The sequence below is a fragment of the Blennius ocellaris genome, assembly GCF_963422515.1.
Source record: "Blennius ocellaris genome assembly, chromosome: 15".
In the NCBI taxonomy this organism is placed as follows: Eukaryota; Metazoa; Chordata; class Actinopteri; order Blenniiformes; family Blenniidae; genus Blennius; species Blennius ocellaris.
Genome location: NC_137664.1, coordinates 11,124,030 through 11,134,367, shown reverse-complemented (window position 1 = coordinate 11,134,367; position 10,338 = coordinate 11,124,030). Strand labels below are relative to the sequence as shown.

At 40.8% G+C, this 10,338-nt stretch overlaps 1 protein-coding gene across 1 annotated transcript; it reads right to left on the bottom strand.

The window, feature by feature from the left end:
• Positions 1-1,599: 1,599 nt before the first annotated feature.
• Positions 1,600-8,658, bottom strand: cimip2b (ciliary microtubule inner protein 2B; the record flags this gene model as incomplete). The annotated part of the gene is made up of 4 exons (XM_080509911.1): positions 1,600-1,775; positions 1,974-2,100; positions 8,248-8,281; positions 8,594-8,658. The coding sequence occupies 4 exons, from the start codon at positions 8,656-8,658 to the stop codon at positions 1,600-1,602; spliced, it is 402 nt and encodes a 133-aa protein (XP_080366037.1).
• Between the last annotated feature and the right edge of the window lie 1,680 nt (positions 8,659-10,338).

Below are 10,338 nucleotides of genomic sequence, written 5' to 3'. Positions count from 1 at the left end.
AAAGAGAGAGAGACAGCAGCTTTTCAAAGGCTCATCTTCATCATGTTTGGTGTTGCAGTAGCTGTTTGTAAATCAGTGGCTGAGTCAGGTTGTTTCAGTAAATCATGTCTGTAATAAGAAAACAGTGACAGCATTTTTCATGACAAATTGTTCTGTGCCAAGTAGGTGTCACTTTGAAAAAGAAAAAAAAAATGGGTCTCAACTTTCAGCTTTAGCAAGGCAAACTTATATCTAACATGTCTCACGTGCCTCAATGTTATTCATACAGTTGTTTGTTGCTTATCTTTTAATCAGGCTCCGACTCTTTTTCTCATTTGAGTTGATCAGTATACAACACCATGTTGTTATATTTTAAAAATGTATTTAAAAATATCTCCAAAACATACAATGACCTAACTGGATTCACGACATTTCAGATACAGTATCAGTTCGGTCAACTCTAGATTTGCATACTATGCAACGATTGGCCTACAATTCACAGTGTGTACATATTTATTGTGGGAAATCTGCATGTAAGAGCTGGATTGTCTGATTTCACGTTAGTTTGGGTTAAATGTAACTTTCGCTCAAACTTTCAAACAGCTGCTGCAACCAGATCCTGCTCTTAGGTTGTCCATTGGTTGTTGTTTTTGGTTGGTTTTTTTACAGTATAATTTTTTAACGTGTGCTCATGTTAAATGTGAATTACGATTTAAGAACAAAAGATCACAGTTACTTTTCCCGTGACATAGCTGGATGAGTATGGGCCATTGGCCTCTTTCTGCCTTTGTACTGTGGATAAACATGATTAGGTGCTTATGATTCTCTCCGTGTTAATTGTGGGTGAACATCGGTCACAACATGAACACTGATGTGGACTGTTGGATGATTTAAAAAGAATAGCAATACCCTCCTACTAGTGCCAAATATGCCACAGACACACCAGCCTCCTGTCGTACATTACCAGTGCTGTAACTTTTCTAAACATAGTCCCTGCATGGATTGACTGTCGGTGCATGAGTTAACAAACATACAGTGTGTGTCCCTCTTTTACTTAAGATCTGAAAATCCTGATGTTTTTATAGCGACTGGGGCTGTTTCTTTTGGCACGGAATTTCAAATATGTGGCTCTGCTTGGTTTTTACAGTAGTATGTCTTCCAGTGCAGTTTGTTCAGTTGCACAACTCGAAGCCATCTTGTGGCTGTTTCAGGTATTTTAACTGTGTGTCAGGTACATTTTGATACACAGGTGAGCAGACAAGGTCGGGGAAAGTGAAGGTAATGTCTTCCGTGAGCTTGCGAAAGAGAGCTATTTTTTATGTATTTCAGTGATGTGAAGTCTGTGAAATGGTTCCACCCTATCTTTTATTTTCTCTCCTCTGAATGCTTCCTTTAATGCCCGGTGACAATCGACTTCTTTCAATAAAGTCTCAACATGTTTACCCATCTGCTGTCTTCCCACTCCGGAGGCCCTGCTTTCATGTAAATGTGAAGACTTCCTGATGATTTAGAGGATTTGACTCATCATGCTGCCAACAGTTCTCCTAATGGGACTTTATAGGTTTGCAATTTGTGTAAAGTAGCTGACGGTGAGGATCCTCTGTGTACAATGTGTTTTGTTTATCCAGTCCTGTGAAGGAACGCAGCGCGCTCTTGTTGGACGGGGAGATGGAGGGCATGGTCGATGTTGGCCTGTTTTTTCTGCTGCTTGCGAAACTGGATCAGTGCCTCGTTGGTGGTGACGGGGTAACTTTTGCCAATTAGGAAGCGAGGTTTTGGCACGTGCTCGGTGAATCCTGCAACAAAAACAAAAAACATCGCTCTCTGAGTCAATGCCTCACTTTTACTACAACTACTCTCTTTCCACGTAAACGAGCAATCTAAGCAGGTCAAACGTATCATAAAGTTCTATCTTTGTTTTTTTTGCTTAGCTTGCTTAATTGGATTTAATTCACCTGAAATATTTCCGATAGTGAGAGTTTACAATGTTGTACCTGAGATGAAGTACTTATGAGGGTTTTCATCCTCCATCGCGTGAGGTTTTCCAAGAGGGGTGAAAGACTTTAGGGATTTGTAGGTGAACACGTCATCTGAGATCAAGGTCAGAGGAGGTTTTGGTCTCTGGGATGAAAGACGAGACAGAACCATTAAAACAAAACAAAAAAGACAGAATAAGCCTTGAAATAAAGTTAACAATGCTTATACAGTCAATGTAAGCATGTTAAAGCAAATGTTTAAGAAACAGAATGGCATTTAATATTTATTTTTGTAATTTTGATTGTTGAAAATAACCAAAAGAAGAAATTCACTCGCGATTTAAGAGATTAGTGAAAAGAGGCACATTAGCTTTGCCTGCTACAGTGTAATATACATACTTCTGTTGCTTTTTCCACTCAATAATATTACATGTAATTAAAAAAAAAAAGGGTTCAATAACTGGGTTTTAAGTACATTTTACTTATTCAAATGTACCTTTGTGTGCTTACTTTTTCACATGAGTGGAAATCAACAAATGCATGTTAGAAATAGAATCTTCATCTGATTCAATTTAACCTACAAGAATACCGTTGAAACAGTTTTCACAACTGATGAATCTCTTGAGATGTAAATCTATAATTGCCATTTGTGGAAAGTTCACCTCTTTATTACTGACGTAAAATCGCAAGTCAATTTGACAGTTAACTGAAGCGACCCAGAAGCGTCATGTCAATGTGTGAGTGGATGTGCGAAGGTGGGTTACTTCAATTTGTTGAGTGTTGTAGCCGCCAACAACTGGCAGGCTGGATGCCCGCCGCTGGAATCTCTCTTGCTGTTCCTGGTTTGAGTCGCACAGCGCTTTGCGATATGTTTCATAGTAGTTGCATCCAAAGAAGTTCCTGCTTTTTGGTATGAAACCTAAAAGGCCAACAAGCTAGATTAAATAACCATATCTGGTGAAAGGAAACTGTGTGATTATCTTGCATGTTCATAAGAATGAAGACGGTTTACACTAAATATTCTACTTAAGTCTTCCTCTTTGACTTGTTAACTACAGGGCATTCTCCAAACTTATTTAAACTTGCAGGTTTGTTCATGACAACCTGTATTCTACAAACAGAGAATCAGAAATGGAAAAGACGATTAATTGAAGTCACCCTGAACGAATGCTGTCCCCTTCATTTGGACCAGTATCTGTGAGTAAACACCTTAATAAATTCATAAAACCAAGAATGAAGGCAGTTCTATAGGCAGAAGGAAGTTCAGCCCTGTACTGGCAAAGTGTGCTGCATCCTGTGTGTGCAAATTCTAACACATATTTTATAAAATGTAAGGTCTGTTTCTCCCATCCCAAGACGTTCTCGTCATGACGTGACAGTGCTAACTTCTGCGTCGGTGTACGGCCCCTTGTTAGAATTACTGAAATGTCAACCCGTATTTTCCAGAATGAGCTAGATTTTTTTTTTTTTTTTAAGTCATGACAACATGTCAAAGACTGTGTTTCCAGTGTTCTTACCAAAGTCATCATTATCATACCTTGAAAATCCATTTTTATTTATCCAAATAACAAAACCTTCATCCTTCAAATCAGCTAAAAACAGAACCAATCAGAGAAATATGAACTTTCTTCAACAGGTCATGCTCCAGCACAAAGAACTACACAAACCGGCTGCGCTGGTATAAATAAAGCTCAGGGCGTGCAGGAAGGCAGTGAAATCTACGAGGCAGACGCACTCTAGGAAAAGTTACTTACTCGTTACTCATTACTTTTAACGGCATACAAGATCCCGCCCTCTCCAATAATCTCAATCACTTTTATAATTGTTTTTTATTAATGATGGTTTTAGTGAAAAATTGTCTGTTGAATGAATGTCCTATCAGAAGTGTGGAACTCAGGAAAGGTCCTGGTGGTTTAACAGGCCGAATCTGAAAAACAGCTGGTTGATATGTTGCATTTTATTCTTCATATGTTTCCTCTCCTCAACTGTTTCACATCTCAACCATGGTGTCTGTGCCAAAGCAAAGCTCTCCTGTCTCTTAATGACAGCCGACCTGTGACACAAACCGTTTTCATGAAGGTGTTGGAGGAAACAGTGAAGGAAGCGTCTTTGTTGGGAGTCCAAGAGACACAAGATTGTCTCTGGACGATGCTGTGTGAGCTCTGCTTCATCTCATCCACCCTCTTCTGGAAGCTACAAAGTCTTTTCGTGGACTTTTCCTTTGCTTTTTTTACAGTATCCAGCCACACATTGTAGCAGTGAATAAGAGCGGACATCAATTTATCAACTGTTTTTTGCCCTCTTTTTTTACCTCTTTTTATATTACTATGTTTTACGATGGCACGGTTATCATGTCTCTTTTGAATAAAAGAACATTGATCATGGCCCTGCATTATAGAAGATTCAGGTCAGCAGTGCACCGAGTTCTTCCTCATCATCAACATGCCAAACACAAGAGGTGTGGATTGATTTAAGGAAGAAGCCTTCTGCTCTACTCTGCAATTACAAACAATCAGGTCACAGAGGTTGTAACTCTGCATCACCATCAACAGTGTATTGTCCTTTCAGCACCATGTTGATGCCCTGTCTAAAAAAAAAAAAAAAGCTGATGAAATCTTATGTTGATCACATTTTTATGAGAAGTTTCACTTGCTACCATTCTGGTTGTTGGTCCAGTCTTCCAACATGTAAATCAGACACACACAGAAAGTCACAACAATAGGTTGATATATGTACATACTGTACGGATGTCGCCTTTGCTATGCATGCTTTACCACTGTCTGTGCCACAGATTGCTCCTCGGGGGAATACATTTCACCTTGACCTTGCACGTGTATGCCACAAAATGGTGTGTTGCATCGCTCAAAGCGGAGACAGGAGTTCTATTACACTCAACAAATGCTGAGCTGAAGTTTTATACAACCAAGGGCTAGAGTCTACAAGGCGAGCGGATATACACCAGTTACCTGTTTTGACATGACCTGCACTACTGCAACAACCAACCCAAAAGAAAAGGAAAAAAACCCTGAATTAACAAAGGACAGCCTGTTTGCCAAGTGTCTCAAAAATTGTCACGCGGCGTACAGCAAAGACATGACGAGCCCGTGTAAAGTCCTTCCAACTGTTTGTGGTTGTGTTTTTGTTTCACTGGCAACCCATATTTAATGAAACACGTGAAGGCAGATTATTTGCGTTGTTGTTGCCGATGGCAAGTTGCCAAACATCATTTGAGGCAACTACATACGGCTCAGCTTATTTAAAAAAAAGAAAACAACTATTTAAATTGCCTGTCACACTTGACTTGGGTTGGGTTACTCGGCTGACCTTTCTGTGTGTGTGTGTGTGTGTGTGTGTGTGTGTGTGTGTGTGTGTGTGTGTGTGTGTGTGTGTGTGTGTGTGTGTGTGTGTGTGTGTGTGTGTGTGTGTGTGTGTGTGTGTGTGTGTGTGTGTGTGTGTGTGGGTCATAGTGTGTGTCTTCATGAGTGTGTGTGTCCGTTAGTGTGTGGGTCATAGTGTGTGTCTTCATGTGTGTGTGTGTGTGTGTGTCATAGTGTGTGTCTTTGTGTGTGTGTGTGTGTCTCTTAGTGTGTGGGTCATAGTGTGTGTCTTCATGAGTGTGTGTGTCCGTTAGTGTGTGGGTCATAGTGTGTGTCTTCATGTGTGTGTGTGTGTGTTTCATAGTGTGTGTCTTTGTGTGTGTGTGTGTCTCTTAGTGTGTGGGTCATAGTGTGTGTCTTCATGAGTGCGTGTGTCCCTTAGTGTGTGGGTCATAGTGTGTGTGTGTGTGTGTGTGTGTGTGTGTGTGTGTGTGTGTGTGTGTCATAGTGTGTGTCTTTTTGTGTGTGTGTGTGTCTCTTAGTGTGTGTGTGTGTGTGTGTGTGTGTGTGTGTGTGTGTGTGTGTGTGTGTGTGTGTGTGTGTGTGTGTGTCATAGTGTGTGTCTTTTTGTGTGTGTGTGTGTCTCTTAGTGTGTGGGTCATAGTGTGTGTATGTGTGTGTCTCTTAGTGCAGTGTTTTTCAACCACTGTGCCGCGGCACACAGGTGTTCCGCGAGATATAGTCAGGTGTGCCTTGGGAAATGATACAATTTCAATTTTTTTTCTAAAAAACATATACAGTGTGTTGCAGAGTAATCATGTATAAATACTCTTCGCCAATAGATGGCATCACACATTTGTCTTGAAGCAACAAAACAGACGTCAGTCTCGTGAATCACCACCACCTGCAGCTGCTACCATCTTGTATCAAAGTACTGTGTCAGTGACAGTGATTGAGAAGTTTTTGAAAAGGAAGAATACTAACTCCAAACTGGACCCTGGACAAAATTAGCCCAGGCCTTCAACTGAGTCAGATGAAGGCCCCACTATGAGTGGAGGTAAAAATCAGTTGGAAAGGACATGACTTTACAGGAGCAGGAGGAACTAACTGAACTGAGACAAAATCGTGGTTTAAAGCTAAGCTTTGCTGATCTGCCTTTGGACAGTTTTTGGTTGGCTACTGCCAAAGAGTACCCCATTCTGGCAAACAAAGCAATTTTGACATTGCTCCCATTTTCCAGGACATATCTGTGCGAGGTTAGCTTTTCAAGCCCGACTGCTATAAAAACTAAAACCAGAGAGAGACTGAGAGCTGTTGAGGAAGTGCTTCGTGTTTGTCTGTCTTCTATTTCCTGCCAGGATCTCAGCTCTGTGTTCATCCAAACAGGCCCAGGTTTCACACTGAGTGAGTAAAAATAAAAAAGAAATTGGGAAATACTTTTTTTCTGTATTTATTTGATTCATGTTGATAAAACTTTGATGAGAATGACTTTATATTGTTAATATAGGCTACAGAGTTTCAAATGTTAACATTTTCGGGTGGTGGTGTGCCTCGAGATTCATGTTCGACGCCCCCGCGGGTCGAGGCGCTGCAGAAAAACGACAGAAAAGTGTGAATATAGTGATGAAATCAGACATTATAATGACGAGACGCTGCTGCCATCTTGGTCCGGTTGCGCTCTGCTGCTGAGTGTGTTTGACGTCAGAGAAGTTAATCAACACCAGATGGCGCATGACACAGATATTTGAACAAGTTGTAAAATAATATGAATGCATTATAAACCCATAAGATACAAAACAATAGGCAAGTTATCAATCAGAACAATATATAACTACACTTTCCCTCCTCACGAGAGGTCCTAATACTCTCCTGTACACTTATGTAGAGGAGAGTTCATTATATTATGACTTGAGGAATAAAAACAGGCATTTACTTCTAAGTTGTTTTATTTTCCTTTTTTGTTTGTGCATACATTGAGTGTGTATTCTGTCTTCCTGTTGGCTCCACAGGGGGTGACTTCTGTCGCCCGTCCGCCGAGGAGGATTCTGATCGACATGTCCGGTCGGGACATTCAACTCCAGAAAGCGTCCAACGCTTGGAAGCCCGGGGTTCGAAGGCCGGTCCCTGCGCTGGAGCCAGAAGCTCAGGCCACCGAGGTATTGACACAAGTTCACAAGAGAAACACACTAATATTCCTCAATACAATATGACTGGATGTGCATGTGAGCAAGCGAATTGATTGATGATGAGCAAAGACAGAGAGAGATAGAGCATAGAGAGAGAGAGCAGAGACAGAGAGCGATAGAGCATAGAGAGAGAGAGCAGAGGGAGAGCAGAGGGAGAAGGCAGCTAGAGAGAGAGCTGAGAGAGCGAGGCCGGCTGTTCAAAGAATGGAGCGAGAGAGAGGAGCACGAGCCAGAGCAATGATCCAGCAAGTTCTGAGAGGCAACAGAGAGCGAGAGGAGAGAGACCGGCAAGAGAGAGAAGAAAGAAGACAGAGTTTCAAAAAACTGTGCTGAGTAGCTAAAATAAAAGTTTTACTTCTCAAAAATTCATGATTTCTTCTCATGATCATTGGAAATGTGGTTTAAAGGTACATTTTGTGTTTGATAAAGTGAGCTGGTGTTTCTGACTGGGACCTTCTTGTCCAGCGTCCAGGTTCAGTTTTATTATCGTCCCCACCAGTAGCACTGGTCAATAGAGGGCGCTGAGTCACTGATTATTAACTCTGTCACCTCCAATTCACCATCTGAAAGGAGACATTTGGTTTTATCTCAGCATACTGTATTGATGTGTTGTTTGAAAATAGACCTGTGTGTGTGTGTGTGTGTGTGTGTGTGTGTGTGTGTGTGTGTGTGTGTGTGTGTGTCTTAGTGTGTGGGTCATAGTGTGGGTCTTGTGTGTGTGTGTGTGTGTGTGTGTGTGTGTGTGTGTGTGTGTGTGTGTGTGTGTGTGTGTGTGTGTGTGTGTGTCTTAGTGTACTTCAGCTGGGAGCAATAACCTGTATATCTAGATAAATGAAGGCCAAAAACTATTTGCTGTTTGTTTCAGCAACTAATATTAGTTTTTATAATTTTTTTCTTCATGTATAACTTTAACAGGCAGATTTTTTTTTAATTTTTTGATAAATAAAGAAGATATGAAGAGCTATTTGGTTGTCAAACAGCATAATTAGTGACGTTTGTATATTTTATGACCAGGACTAACTATCTAAGTCAGTTCATAGAAATGAATAAGAACAGCTTTGAGTCGCATCACAACTCTGCACAACCAAATTCCAAACACACACGATACATGTCTCGTGCCAGGAGGCGCACTTACCCTGGGATGTAATGAGGATCTGGCGTCAGCAGGACTTTGCTGAATTTCGGTGCGTATTTGTCCATGCGTGCTCCCGTGCAGCGGCTCGCCCTGCAGACCGCCTGCGGTGTTTACCGGTTGCTACAGAGGATCCAGCTCAAACAAAAGAGATGCATTTGACTGACGCGCGCTCCAAAAGCTTTCCCTTGCAAGGCTGCATTGTTTTCCAAAACACCCCGAGTGAACGCTTGAGGGCGCAGCGGCATGTATCGACACAAATGTAACTCTCCTGCACTGCTTTTTAACTTTTGCTTATTTACAACCTCTGTGGGACTGCAATGTTATGACTCAAGTTACATTTTCCTTCCTAAAGCCACATCAGAGTTTTAGTTACGAACTATCTGCTCTCTAACAATTTTAAATGCTTAAATGCCCTAAATTAGCTCAATCAACGCACCAAAAACTAATACAGTACCTGAAACTTGAACACTGTGGAAGAATTTCTTAAAAAAGTGATAATACTAAACGACGCCCCCTGGTGAGTTCCCGCTGGAGCCGTTAACCTGAAATCAATCATTTGAAAGACAAAAACTTAAATATTTGTCTATTGATTTACGTTCTCATATTTTTTTTCTTAAAAGATTCAAAGTGGGGGGAAAATCAAGCTGGGAAAAAGCATCCCCTGACCCATAGGCAAGCTTTCTGATGCCCCTGAGAGTCCTGCTCCACAATGCGAAAAACCACAGCTCAAAATACACTGTTAAGACATTGCAGATATATTTTACATGCATTGTTGGAAGTGATGTTGTGAAATCAGGCAGTAACAGGCTGGGTTACACTGAGGCATAGTGCACTCTTTTTTTTGATCTGCCATGGCTTATGGGACCAGACAGTAACAAAAACGTTAAGCAAAAGTATACACTTGTTGTACATACTTTACAGAAAACTATTAATCCACCCAAAATCAATGGTTCCAAGAAAGCTCTTTGAAGTAAAACCCGGTAAAGGTAATCACACTCTCAAAGTATTAAAAGTGGTCTTTTTATTAATTGTCGAAAGGTGTTCAAGGGATTAAGAAAAAAAAAGTTTTGTTTAAACATGAAAAACTGAGAATCAGCTTGTACTTATCAAACAGATAAACTGAGTTTTACCCACGCTTGTCCCATTTAGTTTATTTGTATTTTTAAACACCCAGCACAGACCTGTATGAATTCCTTTGTTGTCAATGTTGGTTTAAACTGGTGATCCAACGTGAGGAAACCGATTCACACAACATAGACTGGTTGAACCAGCTGGTTTTACCCGTTTATATTCGCTGGGATCCGTTTCATCATGCTGTTTATGCTGATGACCAGTTACGTTTGCTTCTGGTCGTAAACAGTTGAGCAAATCTATTGACAGAGATGAGAATATGAATTAAAAGTGGTCAATGAGTTGAATATTTTTACCTTTATTCATTGCGAATAATATAGTTTAATCAAAGCACTTCATGACACATCCGATAACATTAATTACTAAATGACAGTTCACATACAATGACACAACAATGGGTGTCCAGTTTTACATTATTGACAAAAGTGCTGTGCATTTTTGTCTTTGGTATTTAAAGCATTATGAAGGACCCGGGTCATTGGATGAGGTGACCCACTGTTCACCTGGGGAATGTAGAGCATGCCAGCAGACAGGAGTGTCCTTCCTACACATTCCTGCAGTCGCAGATAAATCTGGGTTTTGTGGAAGTGACGAATTTCACCATTTTCTCACAC